Here is a 27,937-nt window from a genome sequence, read left to right as displayed (position 1 = left end):
TTTAGAGGGATATGGGCCAGAGCAGGACTACTTTAGTTTGGGATTATATTCAGCATGGACTGGTTGGACCAAAGGGTCTGTTTCTGTGCTGTGTGACTACGTTAAGGGAAAATTTGATTTGTACCAAGCCCGGTGATGGATACAGGAGGTCCTTTCTCTGGCAGAGACCTGTAAATGCTTTGTAACTCATCGATAACAACAGTTCAAGGGAGAGTTGAAGAGAAAGAGAATGTCAAGTGCCAGCACGTGTACTGAGACGAGATTAATTGCTGCTTTCATGCCAGAAAACCGGTCTCTAATAATTCATTTACTAGATTGCCAATCAACCCACTTATTTTGCTTGAATGTCGGAAGTTATTTAATATTATTGAACATTTTTAAACGATGTTTTAAAGGAAAGAACAGTAGCTGCAAATGTTACTTGTTTATTGACGCTGAAGAACAAGCCTTTTAATGACAAGCGCAATGTTTTGTGATACACAGAGGATAGTCCTTTACTGTATCGGAGTTCAGGCTTGTTGGTGACATAAGTCTGAAGTTACACAATGCTGCACTTTGAAGCACATTGTCAAGAGCTGGAAATGTGAATTAACAGAACCACTGACAGTTTTGAACAGAACAAATTAGAGCAAAATTTACAATTGCAAATACTGCTGTAAATTGAATGGGTTAAGCATCCACATGCTGTTATGATTTGGAGCTAGATTGTTACTGTCACTGGGTCATCAACATGGAGCTCCGTTCCAGCAACACCATAGATTTCCCCACAGCATGTGGACTGCAGCAGCTGAAGAAGGCAATTCACCATCACCTTCTCCAGGGCCATTAGAGATGGGTAACAAATGCTGGACTTGCCTTCATTGCTCACATCCTGTGAACAAATAAGATAAATAATAAAACAATTTCCTTCTCATATCCAGAAGTCAAATACTTGCGCAACTGTGGTAATCATGTTATCAATGTTTTTCTTCTCTCTGAATGGAATTATTTGTTTGAACACTGCAGTATGTTGACTAAATAGTGCAATGTTTATCAGTTTTATATGAAAAGGTTTTGTCTGAGAAGCAGTGGACAAAATATGGAATGAACTTTGAATCATGGTGGAATCAGATTAGTTCCATGAAATGAATCATTTTTAACCAGTGACGTGGCAAAAAATCTGAATCTAGATGTTTGGAAAACATAATATTTTTACATGAATATTTAGTCAGGATTTGTTCATAAGGAGCTTATGACATGATCCTTTTCTTTAATTCCTTCAATAATTTTATTAGCACATTATTTTCAATAGTCGGGCTTCGAATTTCAAAGTGCTTTTTCTGTGATATAATTGTAGAGCTAGCTTTAAAATTGTACACGTACATCGCAAGTAGCCTTTGCCATTCTAAACCACAGCTTTGATTTGAAATTGCCTCTTGCGGCATTAGGCATTTAATTGAGATTTTACATCGTTCATTGGCTTTCTGCTTGTTTGGTGTCTTGGGAAAATCCCTGCTTGCAGCAAGATCCCAAAAGCCCCTTGTTTAGTGAGGCATGCATAGCGTTCTCTGTAACACCACCTTTCATCCATTGATGCTTCTTCAGAGTATTTTGCGTGAGGGTCTCGAACAGCCTGCGTCACTCAGGGAGCATGAGAGATGTTTCTTGCAGGCCTAGTGTGCAAATTTAACCAACCGCTGCTGACTTCTTCATGAATTTCAATTCTCTGTTAATCTGCATGCAGCAAAATGTACAGTGCGGTGTACCTACAGCCAGAGGTATAAGATAAGAGTGGAATGACGCAGCTAAGCCCCAGCAAGACTCTGCACTCCTGCATACAAGAGCACCAGAGCTGCAAAAAAAAATTCCTCATATTACATCAAGATGACATTGACAAATTGCTCTACTTAGCCCTGAAATAATGCGGGTGCTGTTAATTCTTGCAAGGAGGATACCTTCTAGAAATGTACCAGGCAGCCAAATCTAAGGAGCAAATGTGTGTGATTATGCCTTTATTGCCTGTATTTTTCCAGGAATTCACATTGAAGTTCTTTGGAAAAATAAATGTACTATTCCCTCAAGCTGCTAACAGGCATTCGGTTGCATTCTGAAAGGGGGAGTTTATGTATTAATTAAACCCACTTATTGTACTTTAATGCTTAACCTGAACTGTATGATTTCCACCAATTTCCAACCCCCATATCCCCAGACCTACGCTTTATTTGCAATTCCACATTGTCCTTCACATGTCTTTGTAGGAATGGTTGACAAATGTTTGATGCACTTGTTTATTTTTTAGGCTTGATAGACTAGGCAGTTTAGGTTAGACGTGTTTGAAAAAGATTGTGATGATTGCTGACTTGCAGTTGGTCAGTGTTATGGCAATGTAAATCAATTGTACAGGCATGCAGTGATTTCTGTGGTCTGCTGAGAAGCAAGACCACACAGTAATACACTTTACTGCAGTAACGTTGAGACTGAATTTTCTCAGGTCAGGACTATTCTTAAAACAAGGCTGCATCAGCCGGGATTGCTGGCTATTTGCAATCCGTCCAGCGTGAACTGCTGAACATCTCACTCCAAAAGTTATTATGACATTGAAGACGGGAGTAGGAGTGGGCCATTCGACCCCTTTGAGCCTGCTCTACCGTTCAATATGTACCATTCATACGATCGTGGCTGATCATCGAGTTCAATTCCTTAATCCCACCCTCCCTCCATATTCCTTATATGGCCTCAAGTGCTTTTTGTGGCAGTGAATTCCACAGGCTCACCACTCTTTGGCGAAGGAATTTCTCCTCATCTTAGACCTGAAAGATTTAACCTTTACCCTGAAGCCATGGCCCCAGGCCCTTGACTCCTCCACCATCAGGAACATCCTTCCTGCGTTAACTTGCCCAGTCCTGTTAGTTTTTTATAGGTTCCTGTGATATTTACTACCCCCCCCCCCCCCCCCGACCCCCTACCTCATTTTTCTAAACTTCAATAGTTACACTGCTAACCAACTCAATTCCTCCTCATACATCAGTTCTGCCATCCCTGGAATCAATTAGATAAACATTTGCAGCACTCCCCTTATAACGAACATCTATCCTCAGATGAGACCAAAACTGCACACCATATTCCAGATGTGGCCTCACCAAGACCCTGATAATTTCTGCAAGACATCTCTATTCCTGTAACTGTACTCCTCTTGCTATGAAGGCCAATGCACAGTTTACATTTTTACTGCCTGCTGCATCTGTATGCTTACTTGCAGTGACTGGTGCATGAGAATAACCAGATCCCGTTGAACATTCGCCTGCCTCAGTTTACAGCCAATCAAATAATAATCTGCCTTCCTGTTTTTTTTTGTTGCCAAGTCTCACATTTATCCGCATTGTACTGCATCTGCCACGCATTTGCCCGCTCACTCAGCCAGTCCAAATCACACTGAAATATCTCTGCATCCTCCTCACAGCTCAGCCTTCCACCCAGTTTTGTGTCATCTGCAAACTTTGACACATTACATTTAGTTCCCTCATGGAAGGATGGGGCATGGTGGCTTAGTGGTTAGCGCTGCTGCCTCACAGTACCAGGGACTCAGGTTTGATTCCACCCTCGGGTGTTTGTTTGTGTAGAGTTTGCACATTCATCCTGTGTCTGCACGGGTTTCCTCCCATTAGAGCAAAGAACAAAGTAAATTACAGTACAGGAACACGCCCTTCAGCCCTCCAAGACTGCACCAATATGCTTCCCATCACAACTAAAACACCCTACCCTTCCAGGGACTGTATCCCTCTATTCCCATCATATTCATGTATTTGTCAAGATGCCCTTTAAAAATCACTACAGTATCTGCTTCCACTACCACCCCCGGCAGCGAGTTCCAGGCACCACCCTCTGTTTGAGAAACTTGCCTTGTACATCACCTTTAAACCTTGCCTCTTGCACCTCAAGCCTATGCCCCCTAGTAACAGACCATTCCTCCCTGGTAAGAAGCTTCTGACTGTGCAGTCTGTCCATGTCCTTTGTAATCTTGTAGACAAAGAATTACGAACCTGAACCCCTAGGTCCCTCTGTTCTACAACACTACCCAGTCTTTACTAATCACCTGGCAGAAACCCAGTTGAAGGCTAGTTTCCGGTTGATGACCAGGAACCTATCATTGATTGTATTTAGAACATTGCTGGTTTATTAATGCTATTTTGGGAAGCAAAATGCTGATGTACTCTCACCTCTCTATGATACCAGACCCACAGCAATGTGGCTGACTCATGGCCTAGCAGGCGAGAGAGATCACATCCACATTCAATGAAAGAATTATCAAAAGTGTTGGTGAAATTCATCACAAGCGTTTCTTTGCAGCATAGTTGGAAGTTTTTCTTTGTTTTAATTCGGTCATGGGATTATGGGCATCACTGGCTAGGCCCAGCCCTAATTTTCCAGTGGCCAATCAAGAGGCAATCCACATTGTTATCGGTCTGGAGTCACATGTAGGCCAGACCAGGTAGGGATAGCACTTTTATTCCCTAAGGGGCATCAGTGAACCAGGTGTGTTTTTTGGACAATTGATGCTCTTTGCGGGGGCGGTGGACTTGTTGGGCCAAATGGCCTGGTTCCACGCTGTAGCGATTCTATGATTCTATGACAATGTCCTCACAGTCATTATGCACATCCTGGGCTCCAGCCGCTCTGGTTCAAATATTTTTCATCACATTGTCATTTCTCCTTTCGCTAGTCATTTTAAATCAGTGTCCTCTGGTTTTTGATCTTTCCACAGATAAGAATAGCTTGTCTCTGTTTGCTCTGACTTGATTCATCATGGGTTCACCCATTACTGTTTAATGGTTGAATGCTAGCTATTATGGCCCAACTCAGTGTTCAACCCCAGGTTAGAATTCATTTCCACGTTTAATGTCTGCAGATCTACGTTGCTGCTTTCTGCAAATCCTGAGAGCCAAATGTTTCTCTTCCTCCCACTAAGATTCTGAAAAAAGGAGCATGGACACATCTCCTTTCGATGCTGAAGACAACCAGTTGACCTAGTCTATTTACATTGGCCTGAGAAACATCATCTCACCTTCTGTCTTTTGCTGCTGAGCCCTGATGTTACTGTTACCTCAACTGCACCAAGTGTTTTTCTTTTGAATAAATTCAATAAGAGTTTCTAACTCTACCACTTCTTCAGGCAGTGAGCTCCAAACCACCCACACCATCCAGCTGTAAAAAAAAACTCATCGATTCCTTGATAATCCTTCTCCTAATTAGACGCTGGCTCCTGGTTGTTGACCTAGCTTTTAAGGGAGATAACTTGATGCTAACTACTCAATTTAAGTCCCTCTTAATTTTTACACAAATTTGCTAAATCTGTCTTTTCCAGAGAAATCAAGCCCTTCCAATCTTGCCTCAGGGCTAAAATTCTGGCACCATCCTGATAAGTTTCTGCTGGGGGGAGCAATTACATCTTCTCTCAAGTAAGGGGACCAAAACTGTCCACAGTAATCCAGGTGCAGTCTAGTTTAGCTGGGCCACAAGACTGATTTCTCCAATTGTTAGCCTGTCATTAATGGTGCGGGGTGGAGGCTGCGGTGGGGGTAGAATTTTTTTCTTGTGCCATCACCAGTCTCTGGGGTTTTATGCTTTGAAAATGATTGCTTTGTACCTTCAGTAGTTCCTGCAAATTCCGCTTAAAAGCACACAAGTGTGCACATTTAGGTCTACCTTCATTCCCGCAATCTCTGGCAAACTTTCTTGCATAGCTTTCGGATTTGAATGCTACATGTCCCTCTTCCTGAGTGTATGTGCAATTGACTAATGGACCACAGAAACAGGGGAGCTGTTTTTGCGTCTCACGCACGTTGTATTTATAATTCCTCTGCTGACATCATTTTCTCCTGACTTGACCTTCCATCAATGAAATAACCCTTCCCCCACTTAATTTTATGGTCTAGTGGTGAGGTCGGCCTGAGGCTATCGAATTAATTTCAGATGACACCATGCTATGGAGTTGCAAGTGACCATTTGCTGGAAGAAACCGTAATCTCCGTCAGATCTCAACAATGCAGTTTGTGTCATCAAATTAACTTCTTGGCTGTCCACAATCTGATTTCAAAGAATTTATCATAAATTGCTTTTGCTTGCATTTTTTGTGGTGCTTTGAAATAACTGAGAAAGCAGTTTGCTGTCATGCCATAGGCCGCCAACTGGGAGATTTTTGCCTCTCACTTTCTTCTATATATGTCATGTTGCTCATTATTGCACTGAAATCCAGTGCTCTCACAAACAGTTGTACTCAGATTCTCTGGTATACCATAGTGGTGTCCTGCAGTGTCTCTTCCTCACATATTTTTGATGAAACTTTGCAATTCTCTAGACTATATTTAGTACTCAGTAAAACTCTTTGCAGCAGCTGAACTAGGCCACACCTGGATTACTGTGGACAGTTTTGATTCCCTTACTTGAGAATGGGGGCAGTTCAGAGAACATTCACTAAATTGACTCCAGAGATGAAAGGCATGACTTTTGAAGGGCAATTGAGGACTTCAAGCCTATACTCTCAAGAGTTTCAAAGAATGAGAGGAGATATAACTGAGGTATATAAGGGGAGATGATAGCCGAGTGATATTATCATGAAATTATTAATCCAAATACCCAGTTAAGTGTTCAGCGGTCCTGTGTTCAAATCTTGTCATGGCCAATGGTAGAATTTGAATTCAGCACAACTCTCGAATTAAGACTCTCATGATAATCCTTGAAATCATTGATAATTGTTGTAAAAACCCAACTGGTTCACTAATGTCATTAAGGAAAGAAAACTGCCATCATTATTTGACCTGTATCACATGTGACTCCAGAATCTCAGCAAAGTGGTTGACTGTTAACTGCCCTCCAGGCAATTAGGGATGGGCAATAAATGCTGACTTAGCAAGTGATACCCACATTCTGTGAATGATTGAAGTACGGATAAAATGCTGAAGTTGACGTCATGTCAATGTTTCTCCTTGTGGGGCATGCTGGGTGGGGCTCAGAAGTGCTTATTTTCTGCAAACATCTGAACTTCTAATTCTCAGGTCAGCATTTCTGATAGGATTCCCTGTGAATGAGGTCAGCGTTATGGGATACGAGGTAGCAGATTTAAAACATAGATGAGGTGAACTGATTTACACAATCCCCTTATGGTTGTGAATCTGTGGAATTCACTCCCCCAGAGAGTGTTGGACGCCAGGATATTGAGTAAACTCAAGGGAGCAGATAGACCGATTTTTGTAGATGGATCGACAGAGTAATAGGTTAAAGGTTTATGGAGAATGTGCAGGAAAGTGGACTTGAGGCTGAGATGAGGTCATGATCATACTAAATAGCAAATCAGGCTCAAGCGGCTAAATATTCGACTCCTCCTCCTAGTTCTTAATATTCTTAAACTAACCTCAATCTAGATTTGTGAGAGGATGTAAAAATAAAGAGAATTTCATCAGGTTTTACAGCCTGTGTATTGCTGTTGAGTGTAAAGTACAGTTCTTTCACAGGTTATTGTGATATTTTACAAATGGCATGATTGCACAATGCTGCAACATCTTGAATTTAATATTTTCATCCTTGTTTTCAAATCCCAACATGACCATGCATCTGCCTATCTTTGTAGCTTCCTAGACTTCTCCCAGATCTTAATATTCCTCTTGTTCTGGCATAATGTTAATCATTCCACCAATGTCAATGTTGCTTCCAATAATTCAAACTCTGGCACTCCCTTCCTCAGCTTTTCTACCTCTCTGCCCTCAGTAAAACTGTGACTAAGTCACCGCTGTAACATCTTCATGTCAAACCATGCTCCTGCAAAGTGTCTGGGAACATTTTACTGTGTGGAAGGTGCTGTATGAATGCAAGTTGCAGCTGTTGTGGGAATAACCCAAGCCTATCTTCTTCCTACATTTGCCTGAGTCACTGGGAATCCAATCAGATATGCTAACCTGAGAGTTAAAAGTTCAGATGTTTGTCAAAAATAAGTATTTCTGAGCCCGCCCAGCATGAACCAAATCATAATCAACACAAGAAGGATTGTCGCAATTATGTTTTTGACAGATTATTTTAATATGGGTCTACTTTTATAATTTAGAAGATCTCAGGATTAGTTTTGAAGACTGCCTGCCCGATTTGATTAGTAGAGATTGAAGGGACCCCAGTTTGTTTCACTGAAAAGAAAGTGCATGGTGTTTCCACTAGGAGATCATGCCAGTGCATGTGTGATAATCATGGATAGATTGAGAGTCTCTAAAGACCCCAGAGAATTGTTGAGAATGTCAGGTTGTAAATCCTCTGCTTTAAGTTGTTCTTTTATGTCAGAGACGAAAGGGTGTTTGACTTGCAAGGAAGCTCCTCCATAGCTCTTCCTGGATACAAGGCCCATGTGATTCACATTGGTATGAAAATGGGCTTTGAGAAGTGAAAAGTTGAAATGATATCCCTGAAAATTCTCAGACACATATAGCCTATCGGGTGAGGGAGATGGGCTACAGGAAGCAAGAATATGAGTGGGAACTCTCACTCAGTTGGAAAGTTATTAATGGGGAGTTAAAATGAGGCCGGAAGATTTGCCTAGCATTAGTTGGATGGAGAAATCATCACAAAAATGCACAGCATGAAAGTTGCTTCTGGAGTTAAGGATTTTCAAGCTAAGAAAGGAAATGATTAAAAATAAATCCTGGGAAGCCAAAATCCGTTTGGACTCATTGTAAGTGAGTCCAATTATCTACTTAAGAACTTCCTGACAGTAGGTTTTGATGTTTGTGTTGAAAAATCCTGTAGATTAAAGGATCAGTTATCTACAGAAACTGTATTATTGATAGTACTTTAAGTCCATTAGTTATAACAAGCTTCTAAATACGTGAAATTTTGTGTCATGCTGTTTGGTTAGCCTTGAGCCAGAAACTTGAATTTCTTTACAAAAAGTCATCAGTTTCTCGAGGGATTGTAACAAACCAGTAAAAACTTCATTCTGATAATTTACATTGCAGAAGAGAAAGTGGTTGAGGAATTTTATTGTAGAATGTTTGGCCCAATTCTGCTGTGGCTCCTATTCTTGGAGCATTGAGTGGCATTTTGACAGGGCCATGAAGTGGGATTCCTTATTGTGTGCCTCAACAGGTGTGGGCAGTATCCTCTCTTTAACCCAGGATGGACATGTATGGCTCTCTGATGAAGGGTCTAGGCCCGAAACGTCAGCTTTTGTGCTCCTGGGGTGCTGCTTGGCCTGCTGTGTTCATCCAGCCTCACATTTTATTATCTTGGAATTCTCCAGCATCTGCAGTTCCCATTATCTCTGGACATGTATTTTCTCTGTTCTTCAGGTGTATTTGGATAATAGCGTTTTTTTTAATTGATGGTTTCAGTGACAATAAACAGGTGCAAATGTGAAATATGTTCATACTTTTTATGGTAAAAAACAAAGTTGCTGGAAAAGCTCAGCAGGTCTGGCAGCATCTGTGAAGGGAAAAAACAGAGTTACCATTTTAGGTCCAGTGACCCTTCCTCAGAATTGATTGTGGCTGGGAAAACGTCAATTTATATGCAGATAAAAGTGAAGGAGGATGGGGTAGGGAGTAAATGATAGTATATAGAGCCTAAAGAGAGAGAAGAGCACTTGATAAAGAGTTGATAATGATCAGGCTGGCAGGGTGAATAGTTGTTAATGGGGACTAATAGTGACTAATAACAGATAGTGTGTGATGGCAGGCTATGTGGTAACAACGTGTTCTGAGGAAAGGTCACCGGACCTGAAACATTAACTCTTGTTTTTCCTTCACAAATGCTGCCAGAGCTGCTGAGCTTTTCCAGCAACTTTGCTTTTGTTCCTGATTTACAGCATTTGTAGTTCTTTCGGTTTTTATGTGGTAACAAGTACTGGTGTATGGGGTAGGGGGCTGGGACATGGAAGAGCTTAGGCCCTAAAATTATTGAACTCGATATTGAGTCCGGAGGGCTGCAGGATCCCCAGTGAAAAGTGGGGTTCTCCCAGCTTCTATTGAGATTCGCTGGAACACTGCAGATAACCAAACGTTGCTAACCCACAGACAACCAGGTGCACTTTCTAAGTGTGGAGCTGGAGGAACACAGCAGGCCAGGCAGCACTAGAGGAGCAGGAAGGTTGTCATTTTGGGTAGGGACCCAGGTTGCTTTTAAAAGAGTTAACTCAGGCAGGGAATTCCAAATACCCTCCACCCACTGCATAAAAACATTTTTTCTCATGCCCTCTCTCATCATTCAGGTACTCAGCTTGAATCTACAGTATTACCGCTGGTTTTTCAACTCTCAGCCAACTCTTGTCAACTCTTAGATGACAAGACGTAGAGCTGGATGAACACAGCAGGCCAAGCAGCATCTTAGGAGCAGGAAAGCTGACGTATAAGGCCTAGACCTTCCTTCAAAAAAGTCAGCTTTCCTGCTCCTAAGATGCTGCTTGGCCTGCTGTGTTCATCCAGCTCTACACCTTGTTATCTCAGATTCTCCAGCATCTCCAGTTCCTATTATCTCTTGTCAACTCTTGTTCTTCCTGTCCACTCTATCTCTACCCCTCACAATTTTGTGTACCTCAGTCATGTCACTCTTCAGCCTTCGTTCTTCCAAGGAAAACAACCCAAATCTCTCCAGTCTCCTCAGAGCTACGACCTTCCTGTAATGTGGTCACTAGGGGAGGCAATGGCCCAGTGATATTATTACCAGACTGTTAATCCAAAATCCTTGGTGATGTCTGGGGACCCGGGTTCAAATCCTACCAAGGCAGATGATGATACTTGAATTCAATAAAAATCTAGAAGTAAAAGTCTAATGATGACCATGAATCCATTGAGGATTGTTGGGAAAAAAAACTCTGGTTAGTCGTGTTCTTTAGGGAAGGAAACTGCCACCCTTACCTGGTCTGGCCTACATGTGACTCCAGACCCAGAGGAATGTGGTTAACTCTTATCTACCCTCTGGGCAATTAGGGATGGGCAATACATGCTGCCTGGTCAGCAACACCCTCATCTTGTGAACAAATAAAAAAAAGTTGTGCTTTGCTTATAAGGTTTTGTGGGGAAGGTGGTGAAGGGGTGGTAATGTTACTCGGGTAGCGATGTTCTGAGAGCATAGGTTCAGATGGCAGCAGATGAAAATTAAATTCAATTTTTTTAAAAATCCGGAGCGAAGAAAAGAAAGCAAGCTTAATGCTGACTGTATAACTACTGTCAATTAGTGTTTAATAAAAAACATGGTCCACTAATGCCCTTTAAGGAAGGAAATCACCAGCCTATATGTGACTCCAAACCCGCAGCAATGTGGGAGAAAATGACAGCTGATCCTGAAACCTAAACTGAAAACAAAAAGTGCTTAAAAGGGTCAGCATTTATGTAATGGTGTTGGAGTGCTGGGGCAGGAAAGGTGTCGATAGTTCAGAGTAAGTGATTGGAATGTTAGACATAATGTTGTGTGTAACTGCCAGACTGGTAAGAACAAACAGCCCCATTGGACTGAGTGGGAGGGAAGAGAGGACACGGTGACAGAGAATGTAACATGTAAAGCTAAAAGAATAAGAAGAAGTGGGATTTGGTTCACAATATGAAGGTGTTGAATTCAATATTGAGCCCAGAAGGTTGTAAAGTGTCCAGTCTGAAGATGAAATGTTGTTCTTCCAGTTTGAGCTGTGAATCACTGCAGTATGACAGCCTTCCAAGGATAGATAAGTCGGCATGCAGGCAGGAAGCTGTGTTAAAGTGACCAGGTCCAGAAAGGTCAGTGTCATGCTTGCATACGGACTGGAGGTGTTCTGCAAAGTGGCCACCCAGATATTCTGCCCACTGTGTCCAAAATGCCTACATTTGTGTCCAAATTAATAGCCTAATTCTAGAATATTGCCAATTTCTAAAGCAAGACTTTGAGGAAATTCAAGTCTAAGTAAATTGTATTATGCCCTAATTTCCTTGATTTTATTTGCACCAGTTTGATGAGAATTGACAAGCCCTCTACTGTCCATTGATATTAATCAGTCCCCATCGGAACAAGTATACAAGGTAGATTTACAGCTTTCAAACTTTCATTTTTTATTTAGCCTATTTTTCCTAATCAACCTGTTCAGAGATGTTTTTACATACCCCTGGAGAAGGTAAAACTTAAATCCAGGTCTCCTTGACCACAGTAGGGGCACTACTACTGTGCCACGAGAGGGCCCCTACTTATAAGATAAATGTACCTCACCTATACCAGAACTTTGAGATGCACAGCATTGCTTTGAATTAAATCTGCCTTCCAATTGTCAGACATTTTCTTGAAATTTGCACACAGCTGTGTTTGAAGGCAGGCACGGCTTATAAAATGCACTGTGTGGCCAGATGTCCACTGACCCACCTGTATCAACCGACCTCCCAATTTACAGGGAATGGTAGATACACCAGGAGGCTTACTCACTCCTGGGCCTATTGTGAGGTCCTTAAGTGACAAATTCATTCCCACTTAATCATTTCATCCACCGACTGCTATTCTACCCATAGTAGGGCGAGACCTGTGCCAAAGTGGGCGCTAAGCAGCTTCTACTGAGTATGTTTCTGTCAGACTAGATTCAGGGAAGATTTCTTATAGCTTATCTCCAGGAGTCATCATCTACCATGGTAATGCCTCCCTTTAAACCTCCCATGCAGCAATAAATGGATGTTAAATTACTCAAGGTCGCATTTTTGAGGATAGGTTTCACATTTGCAACTCTGCATTTGTCTCATCAACAATCATGCTCAGTGGGGTCTCCCGTTTGGACTCTCCAATTTTATTCTACATTGGTGTCTGAATTAATAATCTAATTCTCAGGCCCACCCATCCCATCTTCTCTGCCTTCCCAATTTGGACCTGCCAACCAGGCCGTCCCAATACTCCAAAATTAGCAACCTGCAGTCCAGCCTCAGTCGACACTTCATAGAATCATTGAATCCTTACAGTGTGGTAGCAGGCCGTTCAGCCCATCAAGTTCACATCGACCCCCTGAAAATTATCCCACTCAGACCCACCCTCCTACCCCATCCTTGTTGCCCTGGCATTTCTAATGGCTCATTCACCTAGCTTACTCATCTCTGGGCAGTATGGGCAATTTAGCATGGTCAATCCACCCAATCTGCTCATCTTTGGGTTGTGGGAGGAAACCGAAACACTCAGATGAAGCCCACGCAGACACAGGGAGAATGTGCAGACTCCACACAGTCACCCAAGGCTGTTTTCATTCTCTCCCTATCTCTGTATCCTCATTTCCTCACATAAATCCCTCCCTTTCTCCATAAATTCCTCTGTCCTCTGGAGTCCTCTCTACCTCTCAATCTCCTTCTGCATTTACACTCTCCTTATCTCTCTAACCTCCTCCAGCATCTACATCCCTCCCTTTCTCCATAACCTCCTCCCCTCCCTAAAGCCCTCCCAACTTCTCATCAGGGACTGACCACCACTTCGACTTGATGATGCAGGGACTGGAGTGTCATCGGCCAATCAGATTGTGTAGCTGCTCAATAATATGGGAATTTCTCCCCATATTCAGGCAAATGTGGGGATCATAGAACCCCATACAATCCTGCCTGTGCTATCATTTGATACGACTTTGTCACATGTTATTAATCTGGTAACCATATAAAATGATATTGCTGCTTATCCTAGCCCAGCACCAACAATGTTCTGTAAATTTCATACAGATTGACAATTTTCAACAGTGTCTCAGTCATTGTTCCCTCAGTCGCATGCTCTATCACTGGGTTGGTAATGTTAGTTAATCCCGACAATCCCATGAGTCGCATGAAAAAAGCACAGTAACTTAAAAACAAACAGATTAAAGCCTCTTCAATATTGTGATCATTACTTAGACTCTGATTGTATAGAGCATTGATCTGTGGTGGATTCAGGCCAAGTTAACTTGAGATGGGAATTTGGCTGTTAGTGGATGGAAGCAGCATCTAAAATGTGTCGCTGACTGATTCAGTGTCAATCTTTTGTTTGATTTGCGTTGCATGTTTAAATGTGTTAAAGCTGGGAGTTTCAAATAGTCATAAGTGATTTGATTTGAACCTCGTTCAAAATTGTTCATTAAAATTCGTTTGGATTAATGGTTTTGTGACATTTGTCACTTCCCTTCAATGGGAATATATCTTTCATTTCTGACACAGTTTACTGTAAAGAAATGTAAACCCCAGTCCTATGCAGTGGCTTTGGTTTTTGTCAAATGAGGTAGAGAGAAAAGAAAGTGCATTCCAAATTAAATCCAAATGGGCGCGGATTTTGATAAAAACCCAAGTCCAAATCTTTAGCCTTGTCCTGGACTTGGTTATAAGTGTTCCACTTGGACTAAACTCTTGCCGCCATTCTGATTCCTTCAGGGCCAATTCTCTTTCTAAAGAGAGCACACCTTTTTTAAAATTTATTCATTTTGTGGGACATAGGCATCACTTGCTGACCAGGACTTATTGCTTGTCCCTAGATTGTTGCAATCATTTTGCTACTTGCCTTGCAAGTGAATCCCAAAGGAATCAATTTCTTGCAGCATAGATATTGACCATGTGAAATCAAAATGCTACCAATGCTGAAAATCTGGAACAGAAGCAAAACAACTCTGCTGGAAGCACTCACTATGTCACGCAGTAACGATGAAAATTTCAGGTCTCCAGTTTTCTTGAAAGACCAACAGTCTGACATGCTAATAGTGCTTAATGCTTCTGCCTATAAGGGATGCTTACTTGTTCTGTTGGTGTTTAACATCCTGTGATGGTTTTTGAGGCAAGTTTGGATTGGGGAGGGGTAGGTGCCATTCACTCTGTGACTCACCCCTAACAGGTACATGGAAGGTGTGGAATAACGAATCCAAGGCAATGGTCTAAATTAATTACTTAGCGCTCAAAATAAATATTATGCCGTGAAAAGTAATATATACCGAACTGGCTATCAATTCAAAAAAATATAAAACTAAAGATTTTTAATTTAAGGTAGAATCTGCTTAGAAAACTACATGTTGATAGATTGAATGAGTGGGCAAAAATCTGGCAGATAGAGTGTAATGTGAGAAAATGTGAAATTGTTCACTTCTGCAGGGAGAATAAAAAAAAGCAGCGTATTTATTAAACGGAGAATGCCTGCACAGTTCCAAGGTACAGAGGGATGTACGTGTTCTAGTGCATATCACAAAAGGTTAGTAGGTAGATGTAGCACATAATCAAGAACATAGAATATTGAACAGTATAGCACAGTACAGGCCCTTCGGCCCACGATGTTGTGCCATACTTTTGCCCTAAACCTAAGGTCTGTCGAACCCCCACCTCTACCTTATACTATCATCCATATGCCTATCTAATAGCAGCTTAAATGCCCCTAATGAGGCCGGCTCCACTCCCCTCTCCGGCAATGCACTCCACGGCCCTACCACTCTCTGAATAAAGAACCTACCTCTGACGTCTCCCCTATGTCTACCTCCACTCTCTTTAAAAATATACCCCTTCATAATAGCTACCTCCACCCTAGGAAAAAGTCTCTGGTTGTCTACTCTATCTATACCTCTGATCATTTTGTACACCTCTATCAAGTCACTTCTCATCCTTTGTCATTCTAAAGAGAAAAGCCCTAGCTCTCTCAATCTTTCCTTTTAAGACCTTCCCTCCATTCCAGGCAACATTCTGGTAAATCTGCTGTGCACCTTTTCCAATGCTTCCACATCTTTCCTGTAATGAGGGGACCAGAAGTGGACAGAATACTCCAGATGTGGTTGAACCAGGCTTTTGTATAGTTAGAGAATAACTTCACGGCTCTTGAACTCAATCCGCCTATTAATGAAAACTAACACACAATGTGCCTTCTTAACTCTATCCACCTGGGTGACAGCTTTCAGGGAACTGTGGACATGAGCCCCAAGATCCCTCTGCTCCTCCACACTACCAAGAAATTTTCCATTAACCCTGTCTTCTACTTTCAAGTTTGTCCTTCCATAAATAATCACCTCAGACTTTTCAGGGTTAAGCTCCATCTGCCACTTCTCAGCCCAGCTCTGCATCCTATCAATGTCCCTTTGTAATCTAGAACAGCCCTCCGCACTGTCCACAACGTGAACTACTTTCATATCATCTGTAAACTTGCTAATCCACCCTTCCACTCCTACATCCAAATCATTTACAAAAATCACAAATAGAAGAGGATCCAGAACAGATCCTTGTGGTACACCACTTGTAACTGAGCACCATGTTGAATATTTCTCGTCTGCTACCACCCTTTGTCTTCTAAGGGTTAGCCAATTCTGAATCCAATCTTCCACATTTCCCCCTGTCCCATGCCCCCATACATTCCGCATGAGCTTACCATGGGGAACCTTATCAAACGCCTTACTTAAATCCATGTATACCACATCCACTACTCTACCTTCATCCACGTCACCTCTTCAAAGAATTCAATAAGGTTTGTGAGGCATGATCTACACCTCACAAAGCCATGCTGATTATCACAAATCAAACTGTACCTTTCCACATGATCATAAATCCTATCTCTCAGAACCCTTTCCAATAATTTACACACAACTGACGTAAGACTAACTGGCCTGTAATCTCCGGGGTTATCCCTATTCCCTTTTTGGAGCAAGGGAATGACGTTCGCCTCTCTCCAATCTTCTGGCAATTGGAGGCCAATGGGATGCTATCCTTTATTACAAAAGGAATTGATTATAAAAGTAAGGATGCTATGTTTGTTCTACATGGCATTGGTGAGACCACAGCTCGAATACTATGTGCAGTTTGCTCTCTCTTGGATAGATGTAAATTGTAAGGACTGTGGCTTTTTATTTTGTGTTTCTTAAAAACTGTGGGGTGGAAGGAGAAAGAACTATTTTAAAAGCAACAGGGTAACTATATGTTTTGACAACTTCATAAACAACTGCTTGAACAAGCAGTAACTGGAGAATTAAAGATTATTTGGAGCTGAGTGGCTGTAGATTTGCAGTTTTTGTTGGCAACAGGACATTGATTAGACTATGTTCTCCTGACCAGTTATCAATGACAGAGGCCTTCCTGCCTGCCACCAACTGTGTGATTAGTTCTCAGGTGAGTGAACAACTTGGAAATGGGAACAAGTTACAGAGGGAGAAGTGTTCAGTTCTTCCCTCGGCTGGGAGCACTCTCTCTGTTCTCTGCAGTCAAAACTAACTTGAAATCTAAAAAATCTGAAGAAAACTAGTTTATCTTTCCTACAACAGTTATTGTAAGCTGTTACTTTCAACTGATATGCCGCAGACCTTGTACTAGGGAACCATGCTCCTTGTGTCTCTCACCAACCAGGATGTATCCAGAGAAAGACAACTGAAGCATCATGCTGCCTAACAGTTATAAAGATCATCTCAGCAACAGAAACTGAGAACAAAAGCTAATGGACTGTGTTTTTGGATTTTCCTGTCCACCAACAGCCTACTTTTCCCTCTGTGTTTGTCTGTGCGTATGAGAGGATGAGGTTAAACTCGTGCTGTGCTTCTTTGGAACATTGTAGCAGGCCAAGGACGGAGATGTTAGCATGTGAGCTAACATTCTGCAATGCTTCTTCAAGTCAGAAGTCACACAATTCAAGTTCTAGTCAACAGATTTATTTGAAGCCACAAGCTTTCGGAGCGCTAGGCACATGACGAAGGAGCAGTGCTACGAAAGCTTGTGACTTCAAATAAACCTGTTGGATTATACTTGGTGTTGTGTTACTTTTGACTGTGTCAACCCCAGCCCAAGACTGGCACTTCCACATCCTAACACTCACTGTAAGTGCTGTTTATACAGCTGCTGCACAAGCAGTTGAGGAAGCCTAATTTGCAGATAAGGTCAAGCCGGGGACTGTGTACAGTCTGAATACAGGATTCAGCTTCGGCCAACAAGAAGTAGCTGATTGGTCTATGGATTAATGACCATTTATCAATGACAAAGGCTTTCTGCCTGACAACAACTATGCTATTAGCTGCCAGTTAGCGTCACAGCTTTACAAGAAGCCATTGAATCTCCACAAGGGTGGGAGCTGACTTTCTTTTCTGTGGAGAAAGCCAATTTATTTTTCGTTCAGAAGTTACTGCAAGCTGTGGCTCTTAACCAGTCAGCTCGAGACTTTATACATGTGAAACAGCCACCCTGTACCTTCTGTAAGCAACTGAAAGTATCAGAGGAAGGAGAATCAAGGAACAACATATGATGGCAAGCCAGAAGGTCCATCTCAGTGACCTCTATGAACAGAGAACATTGAACTACCTTCTCAGTTTTTCCCTTGTCCAAACCACCCATTTTTTTTCCCCAACTGTGTCTGTCTATCTGCATGTAGGTGTGTGGAATGCTTTTTTAGGTGGTCAGTTTCGTCACTAGGAGAGTTTTATGTCAACAGTAATAGAGTCATAGAGCTGTACAGCATGGAAACAGACCCTGCTGTCGAGAAACAGAGCATTTCTTTCATATTTGAATCACACTTATTGTACGATTCAATCCAGTATAATTATATCTACATGTGACAATAAAACTAATACAATAACTTTGCGCAAGGGGAATTTCAACATAAATTGGTCCATAGATGAGCCAGATGTAAATGGAGGTAAATTTTAGCTTAACTTACCAATTTATGATGGTGAGGGAGGAGGATCTGCTGCGTCGCCGCATCTGCTCCCACGATAAGACATTCCACTCCCGCACATCCCAGATGTCCAAGTTCTTTAAGGACTGCAACTTTCCCCCTACAGTGATCGAGAACGCCCTTGACCGCGTCTCCCGTATTTCCCGCAACACATCCCTCACACCCCGCCCCCGCCACAACCGCCCTAAGAGGATCCCCCTCGTTCTCACACACCACCCTACCAACCTCCGGATACAACGCATCATCCTCCGACACTTCCGCCATTTACAATCCGACCCCACCACCCAAGACATTTTTCCATCCCCACCCCTGTCTGCTTTCCAGAGAGACCACTCTCTCCGTGACTCCCTTGTTCGCTCCACACTGCCCTCCAACCCCACCACACCCGGCACCTTCCCCTGCAACCGCAGGAAATGCTACACTTGTCCCCACACCTCCTCCCTCAACCCTATCCCAGGCCCCAAGATGACATTCCACATTAAGCAGAGGTTCACCTGCACATCTGCCAATGTGGTATACTGCATCCACTGTACCCGGTGCGGCTTCCTCTACATTGGGGAAACCAAGCGGAGGCTTGGGGACCGCTTTGCAGAACACCTCTGCTCAGTTCGCAACAAACAACTGCACCTCCCAGTCGCAAACCATTTCCACTCCCCCTCCCATTCTCTAGATGACATGTCCATCATGGGCCTCCTGCACTGCCACAATGATGCCACCCGAAGGTTGCAGGAACAGCAACTCATATTCCGCCTGGGAACACTGCAGCCATATGGTATCAATGTGGACTTCACCAGTTTCAAAATCTCCCCTTCCCCTACTGCATCCCTAAACCAGCCCAGTTCGTCCCCTCCCCCCACTGCACCACACAACCAGCCCAGCTCTTCCCCCCCACCCATTGCATCCCAAAACCAGTCCAACCTGTCTCTGCCTCCCTAACCGGTTCTTCCTCTCATCCATCCCTTCCTCCCACCCCAAGCCGCACCCCCATCTACCTACTAACCTCATCCCACCTCCTTGACCTGTCCGTCTTCCCTGGACTGACCTATCCCCTCCCTACCTCCTCACCTATACTCTCCTCTCCACCAATCTTCTTTACTCTCCATCTTCGGTCCGCCTCCCCCTCTCTCCCTATTTATTCCAGTTCCCTCTCCCCATCCTCCTCACTGATGAAGGGTCTAGGCCCGAAACGTCAGCTTTTGTGCTCCTGAGATGCTGCTTAGCCTGCTGTGTTCATCCAGCCTCACATTTTATTAACCACATTGAGTATACGGTGATATCACAATTTTAGTTTTCTCCTAATTACAGTTAGTTTTGTAATGTTATTTTGAATGCAGCCATCATGTTTCAAGTACCCCACATATAAATTACCACCATGGTGTTTTAACTAGTGCATCTCTTTACTGAAATATTGCTTTCATTCATTCTCCATGAGGCTGATTGCCTTCATATAGCCTGAACAATTTATTATTCTCTTGCAGCTAACAACTGGAATTTGTCAGAGTTGCTATTGGTACATTTATCCTCTTCACATTTCTCCCTTTGTAAATAGGGTGATCCATCCCGCAAACCGTGGGTGCTCAGATATGTTTTAGAAATGCCATTCTTCCTGTGTCAGTCTGGAACCTGAATGTTACACTTTTTGACCGCTGTCAACATCCCCTCAAAGGCCAATGTGTTCACACTTAGGTTGGATCAGCAAGAATTTAATTGAAGGTTTCCGTTGCAATTGTCGGAAATTATCCACTTAGAAATGATCTCAAACCACCCAGCTCAAACTCACTGGACCTCTGGATTGACCTCTTTTGTCACTCTCAAAAAAACAGAATTTGGCGCAGAAACTCAGCAGGTGGGCAATATCTGTGGAGAGAGAAGCAGAATAAACATTTTGAGTCAAGTAACCCTTCTTCAGAACTGCACTGGACTGGAAACACGATTTCAGTTTTCCCTTCACAAACGCTTCCAGACCTGCTGAGTTTCTCCACCACATTCTGTTTTTGTTTTTGTTTGTTTCATATCTCTAGCATCTTCACTTCTTTGTTTTCTTTTCATTTGTTACTCGTTGCTTGACCTCTAACTTTGATAGTGATTCTCGTGAAGAATTTCGCTAGTGTACAGATTCTAGATAAAGACTTGTTAGTTGTACTCTTGCTTTACGTTTAATGCTTTAAAATCTTCAAGGCAAGTGAAGCTGAATATTTGAGTGCAAATTCTACCTGGTGCTAGGTGGAAAAAGTTGCAGGTATCTCTATGGGTCACATGAACAGATGAGAGTGAAGGACTTGAGAAGGTTGGTTGAAGTCATCGAAACCATGCCTCTCTCTCATGGTCTGCAATTTCCTCTTTAAGTCACTCACCATCCTGACATGGAAATATATCACTGTTTCTTCATAATTACTGGTTCAAAAGCCTCAAATTCTGTGCCTGACAACATTGTGAGTCAACCTATGGACGGCAGAGGTTCAAAAAGACTTACCACCACCTTCTCAGGAGTAACTAAGTCAGTAACTCCTGTCCCAATCAGCGACACTCACATCCCATGAATGAATAAAACTAATAATGATTATAGCAAGCCTGGAAATACATTGCAAGAATCAGCATGTCATTAAATTATTTCAAAATGATATCATATTTTCACAAGTGTACAAACACTGGCTTCTGCTATAAACAGACAAGGTGTGTGTGTGTGTGTGTGTGTGTGTGTGTGTGTGTGTGTGTGTGTGTGTGTGTGTGTGTGTGTGTGTGTGTGTGTGTGTGTGTGTGTGTGTGTGTGTGTGCACGCGCGCGCTTACAACATGTGTTTGTCATGAAGGAGCCTGGTTTGAGTTTGTTGATGTGGAGTGTGATACACCAAACTAATTGTTGCAAACTTCCGGGTTTATTAATTAATTAAAATTCAGTGACCGTAATCATCCACATAAGAGGAGCAAGAGAGAATGTTGTTGTGTAGGCATATAGGAACCTTTAATGGAGCTTTCTAAAGAGGCATGTGGTGCACCAGACTGATCAGCATGAGTTCCTATATTGATTAGACCAATGAAAATTTAGCTGCCATTATCACCTGATTTTAAAAAAACTTTTCTTTATGTCGATTTATCAGTACTGCATGAGCTAGTACTTACTGCACTTGGAACAGTGTCAAGTGTAAAATGATTTAGGGGAGCACAAATCAAACAATTTCAAAATTGTTCAAGTGCAGAAAGATAGGAAAAGAGGACATCATTTCGTTCTCCCAATTTTTGTCTTCTCATTCAACATTGAAGAAGGCGGAGAGCAGATGAAATCTTCTTCCACAAGGCCATGGAGAAATATTAAGAAGGTGAAGGAATGTCTGTGACAACAACCTGGGACTGCACAGTTCTGTTGCAGCTGCTTCTACCACAAGAACCTGTTCCGCTTGGTAAAGGTGTGGATAATTCTGCTTTTATTGACTGGCGGGTACTTCGCTGTGACTGTCAAGAGAGCTATTTTCATTGGACCATAGCTGGACACTGATCCCAATAAAGAATGGTCCCACCAAGTGACCTCTGACACTTGTCTAACCAACAGTGCGACCAGCTGTAATCAGCACAACTTTGATTCAATGAACCAACCGGTTAATATAAGAGGGGACCTTCCAGGAGGTTTTATGCCAAGGTCCCATGGTAAGATTTTGAGTTCACTCCTATATTGATTAGGTCCAATCAAAATTATGCTACAACTTGTGCACCATGCATGATCAAAGGGTGAGAGTGTGATTCACTTCTGACAGACCTTCCCAAACTGTGATAAGATATTGGGGTGGGGACTCTGAGGTAGGAATAGCCACAGTGGGGTTTGGGGTGAATGCTAAAAGCTGTGAGGGCCCTTTAAATGTTTCTATTTAAATCTGCATAGGCATGATATAAAGGACATCTTCGAGACCTGGCTACTCCTGGGCATTTGGCTACTCAAACCACACAGACCTGCTCCCTAGCACTCCCTCACTCACCCCACATACAGCCGTGGCCTCTACCCACTCAGAGACTGAAACTACCCAGTCCCAGAACCCCACAAAATCTGAGGTATGAGCATGGATTGGAACTGGGACAGAATTAGGAAGTGCAAACCTGGGATTTATAGCAGTTACACTGTGACTGACCCTTACTTCAGAAAATATAATTTACGGAGTTCAAAGGAAAATCTAGGCCCTTCTATAATTGGACATAACATAAAGATCTTGTCGTTTAGTGAGCTCATTTTCATCAAGTTTGAAATGTTTGAATCTGCCTCTGTCCTATTCAGAATGATTATGCTTTCAGATCATGTTGGAGAGTACAAAGCAAAAGCTGGCTGAAATCTCTGGGTGTATCTGTAATGTAGAAAGTGAAGCATGTGTGCGTCAATTTAATATTGTTCTGAACAGATAATTATAAAAAAGATAGCTGGCTGGCATCAAAGTCAAACTTAGAGTGTCCTATCCATTGGATAAGTCTCTTCAGAATCAGAAAATATGTCTTGCACTGTGAATTAAACTGATTCACATTTTTACATGACCTGTAGCAACATATCACCATAAGTAGTTTGTTTCTAACAAAATAAAACAAAAAACTGCAGATGCCAAAGATCTGAAACAAAAACAGAAATTCCTGGAGAAACTCAGCAGATCTGGCAGCATTTGTGGAGAGAAAGCAGAGTTAACATTTCGAGGCCAGTGACCCTTCTTCAGACCTCTTCCACAGAAAGGTCATTGGACACAAAACGTTAACTCTGATTTCTCTCCACAGACGCTGTCAGACTTGCTGAATTCCTCCAGAAATTTCTGTTTTCATTTGTTTTTGGAGGGGCTCAGATAAAATAAAACTGCCAGAAAATATTCTATAAAAATAATGCATTATCTTGCGATCATTAAGCAATTATGTCAACAGACTTTTGCTTTCTGCTGTGTGTTGTGTTGTCCTTCTATAATTCTGATAGCCATCTATTCATAAGCAGTAGTGCTGCATTTCACTTACTGGTGTGAATTGCTGTTTATCATTACAAATGGAAATAACAGTAATGCAATAAATGATGGTAAAAAATTTATAGAATAGACCATGATAATGGGAAATGACATAGCCTTGCAAGTAGATGACAGAATACATAAACAGAGTCTTACAGGTCCAAAATTTTGTTTCATACATCAGCATATGACAACAAGAAATAGGAACTGGAGTTGGCCTCGAGCCTGCTCCACCATTCAGTAGGATCATAGTTGATCCAACACTCCTCACATCCACTTTTCTGTCATTACTCTTAACCTTTGATACCCCAATTCATCATGAATCTCTCTATCTCAGACTTAAATGTACACAAGGACTGCAGCATGGTGGTTCATTGGTTAGCACTGCTGCCTCACTGCGCCAGGGACCTGGGTTCGATTCTACCCTTGGGTGACTATCAGTGTGGAGTTTGCACGTTCTTGCATGGAGGCTGCAGAGGATTTGCAAGTGGGGATGGTTTTGAGCTTGCCATGTTAGAAGTCAGTTGTTGAGTGAAGAGGATTTGATTTGGAACATGGTAGGCACATTTGTTTTGGAGAAGTTGTAATTGTCTACGAGCCTGTGATTATGGTTCAATACATCTTTTGGGTAACCATTTATTTCAGTCTTTATCTAACTGGTTTCTGCAGTTGATGAAAATCAAGTAGAATTACAGAATCCCTGTAGTGTGGAAGCCAGCCATTCACCCCATTGAGTCCACGGCGACCCTCCGAAGCACATTCCACCCAGACTCACACCCTTACCTTGTCTCTGTAACCCTGCATTTCCCATAGCTAATCCATGTAGCCTGCACATATCTGGACACTATGGGAATTTAGCACGGTCGATCCACCTAACCTGCACATCTTTGGACTGTGGGAGGAAACCGGAACACCTGGCAGAAACCCACGCAGACACAGGGAGGATGTACAAATTCAAACAGTCAACCAAGTGTGGAATCTACCCAGGGTCCCAGCCGCTGTCAGGCAGTTGTGTTAACCACTAAGCCACCATCCTACCTGGAAGTTTACAAAAACACATAGATGACTAATGAGTGGAAGTGGGATTTTCTGTTCAATTGTAGATGTCTACAACCATTACAGATGATGGCCAAGGGAAACCTTCTCTGCCACAGGGAGTCAGAGCTCACCTATGGGAAGCACTCACCTGTGAACTGCTATTGAAATTTATTAGACCCAAGAGTACGGAAGTGTGAGCAGGAAGAAAATCAAGATGAAGTGTCAACTTCTGGTGCAAGTTCATCGAGCTGAAATGTTTGCAGTGTTTTTCTCTCTCAGCAGTTGTTATCTGACCTGAGTGTTTCTCGAGCATTTTCTGTTTCTGTTTCAAGATTTCCAACATCCACAGTGGTTTATTTCTGTGCCTGAAGTTGGACATTATTCACAGACCAGGAAGATCTTTGGACATTTTACACTCAAGCTATTGAATATAAAAGCAGCAAAAATTTTAATGTTTTGCGGAGCTCAATACAGTGCCGATGCAGAGCTAAAATGAGCTTGGGGAACAGCAAAGGAACCTGTACATTATCCAGAATTACTGGGGAGAGGAGGTTGCTGTGTTGCAGCAAGCTGTACCTTTATTCAGGAAACCAAGCCTGAGGAGAATGAATCAGTGCAGATTCCAGATGGAGCTTTAGAGATAATGACAACACAAAGAAGCTGTATGAATGCACAAAGGAAGAACAATGTGATGTTAAACTTGTGGTGAAAGGCACATCAATAACGATGTGTCTGCTATATGAAGCACAGATGAGTCAACAGTAGATTGAAATCCAACCCAGGGTATCACTTGTGATCAAAGGAAAAAAGAGATTCTCCAAGATGTTGCCTGAGATGTAGCCGTTTAGCCATGAAGAGAGGCTAGATAAGCTTGGGTTCATTTGTTTAGAGCTGAGAAGGTTGAAAGTGGATCTGACTGATTCTGAGGGACATGAACAGGGTGGATAGGGAAATAGCTGTTCCCCTGAGTTGAAGGGTGGATAAAGAGGGAGCATAATTTAAGGGCAAAGGGCAGATTATTGAGATGGGACTTGAGGGAAAATGTTTTCACCCAGGGGGAAGTGGAGGTCTGGAATGTATTTTCTGATGAGGGTATGTGAAATGGGTAACATCACAATCTTTAAAAAGTACTTAGATGAGCACTTGAAATGTCAAAATATTCAAGGCTATGAGTCAAGTGCTGGAAAGGGGGCTATCCTGGCCAATTAGACGTCTCTGATGAATTGGTTATTCCTGCCAAAAGGCAAAAATTCCAAAATGCCAGACTTGCTTTTGGAAGCTGTTGACAATAATCATGTCCACGGATACAATTATGGTCCACTTTTCAAAAAGGCCACAACTTGTGTTTATACAGATCACCTATAATCATAAAATCATACAATACAATGTCGAGGTGGCAGTGTTGGACTGGATCAGAAATCACACAACACCAGGTTATAGTCCAACAGGTTTATTTGAAATCACAAGCTTTTAAAGTGCTACTCCTTTGTCAGGTCATGAGGGGGCGGCGCTCATCTTGTGATTTCAAATAAACCTGTTGGACTATAATCTGGTGTTGTGTGATTTCTGATCCAGTCCAACACTGCCACCTCGACATTGTATTGTATGATTTTATGATCATAGGTGATCTGTATAAACACAATTTGTGGCCTTTTTGAAAAGTGGACCATAATTGTATCCGTGGACATAATTATTGTCAACAGCTTCCAAAAGCAAGTCTGGCATTTTGGAATTTTTGCCTTTTGGCAGGAATAACCAATTCATCAGAGATGTCTAATTGGCCAGGATAGCGAGTTATGGTCAGACAATCCCTGAGGAATGGGTCACCTCTGTTGAAGTACTTATTTCACTCATAGTCATTTCCAGAAGGTAACTGCTTTCAGCGTCAGACTGGAAAATAATTCTTTGCTTAGGTTTTTGGGAAAAGTATGTTGAATTAGAACAAAACAAAAATGATGCAGAGTATGTTAGTGTCGTTAAAATCCTCCTTTTTTAGAGGAAAGGTTAGATTTTTGTTCAAATGCATATTGTTTATCTGTGTGCATCGAGTAATGTTTTTTCCGTTTGCTCTAGGTGATGTCTTACAAGGAAAGATTTCCTGTGGCAAGAACAGAAAAGATCCTCGGTCGCTGATTGTAACAATATCAATTAACAACATGAAACAAACGTACAGTCTGCAGTGAGAGTTCTGTCCTTCAATACCACAGGGTCTGCATCCACGTATTTGTTGTGTCAACAAAACAGGTCACTGCGGATGCTGGAGATCTAAAACAAACCAAACCAGAAATTTCTGGCGAAACTCGGCAGCTCAGGCAGTACTTGTGGAGGGACAGTCAGAGCTAACACTTGGAGCCCAGTGACCCATGTTCAGAATAGTTCTGAAAAAGAGTCACTGGGTACAAATTGTTAACTCTGTCTCTCTCGCCACAGATGTTGCCAGACCTGCTGAGTTTCTCTAGCGTTCTCTGTGTCTGTATTTGTCATGTTAAAATTGAGAATTTTTGTTTCCCAATAACTGTGATAGTTGAATATCCCAATTACCATTGAAGGTTATCTAAATTAAATATAATTAATAAGTCCTGTCATCAATAATACTTTTCATGAATAAAGTAATTGAGTGCACTTGAATCCAATGGGTCTCTTTATGACTATCTGGAGGAGTAATTTAATTATGTCATAAATAATACACAAATCTCAATGTTGTTTTGGGACATTTTCTTCTGAATTAACTCTAAAGATCCTTCACATTTAGATTGAACCCCCTGGATCTGTCTACACCTGATTGACCAGTGTTTAAAAAGTTTCCAAACAGGAATAAAGTGTGAATTCTGATCTTTTCTGTAAGTTACATCACAGAAACACTGTGACTTAGGAATAGAAAACAGGTTTTGTTTTAGTTCACGGGTTTTGAGCTGTATTCTAAGAAAGGGACAATAATGCAATCATGAACTACAAATTTTAGCAATGATATTGCCTGTGTAATTTGTCTCTAGAGCAAGAGATTATAGAAGTATCTAAAGTTACAGCACAGAAGGAGGCCATTCAGCCTGTTGTGAATAAACTAGCCAAGCATTCAGTTACATTATGATGTTACAAGTTTTTTTTACATCTTCATACCTGAGGCATACTTACAGTCAAAGAGATGTAAAGTACAGAAAAGGCCCTTCAGGCCAGTGTGTTTGTGCCTATTTAGAACAACCATAAACCCATTTTGTAGCACTTGATCCAAAGCTTATATTCCTTGGCATCACAAGTGCACATCTAAAATCCTCTTAGACATTATGAGGGGTTCTCCCTCTACCACCCTGACAGGCAGTGAGTTCCAGACTCTCGCCTCCCCCGACTGAAAAAGTTTTTCCTCAC

The 27,937-nt window shown here is 42.1% G+C and overlaps 1 protein-coding gene across 2 annotated transcripts in view; it reads left to right on the top strand.

The window, feature by feature from the left end:
• The window catches only part of prmt3 (protein arginine methyltransferase 3), a 172,221-nt gene extending 144,617 nt beyond the window's left edge, over positions 1-27,604 (top strand). The window contains exon 13 of one of the 2 annotated variants that reach the window (XM_059652185.1): positions 26,648-27,604. In XM_059652185.1, the coding sequence (XP_059508168.1) occupies positions 26,648-26,757 (110 nt within the window). In that variant the 3' untranslated portion in view covers positions 26,758-27,604. The remainder of the gene's footprint in view (positions 1-26,647) is intronic. The other variant, XM_059652184.1, reaches the window with a different exon arrangement.
• Positions 27,605-27,937: the final 333 nt, after the last annotated feature.

Source organism: Stegostoma tigrinum, chromosome 17 (assembly GCF_030684315.1).
Source record: "Stegostoma tigrinum isolate sSteTig4 chromosome 17, sSteTig4.hap1, whole genome shotgun sequence".
Classification (NCBI taxonomy): Eukaryota; Metazoa; Chordata; class Chondrichthyes; order Orectolobiformes; family Stegostomatidae; genus Stegostoma; species Stegostoma tigrinum.
Note: the sequence above shows the minus strand (reverse complement) of the source record. Positions and strands in the feature narration are given on the sequence as shown.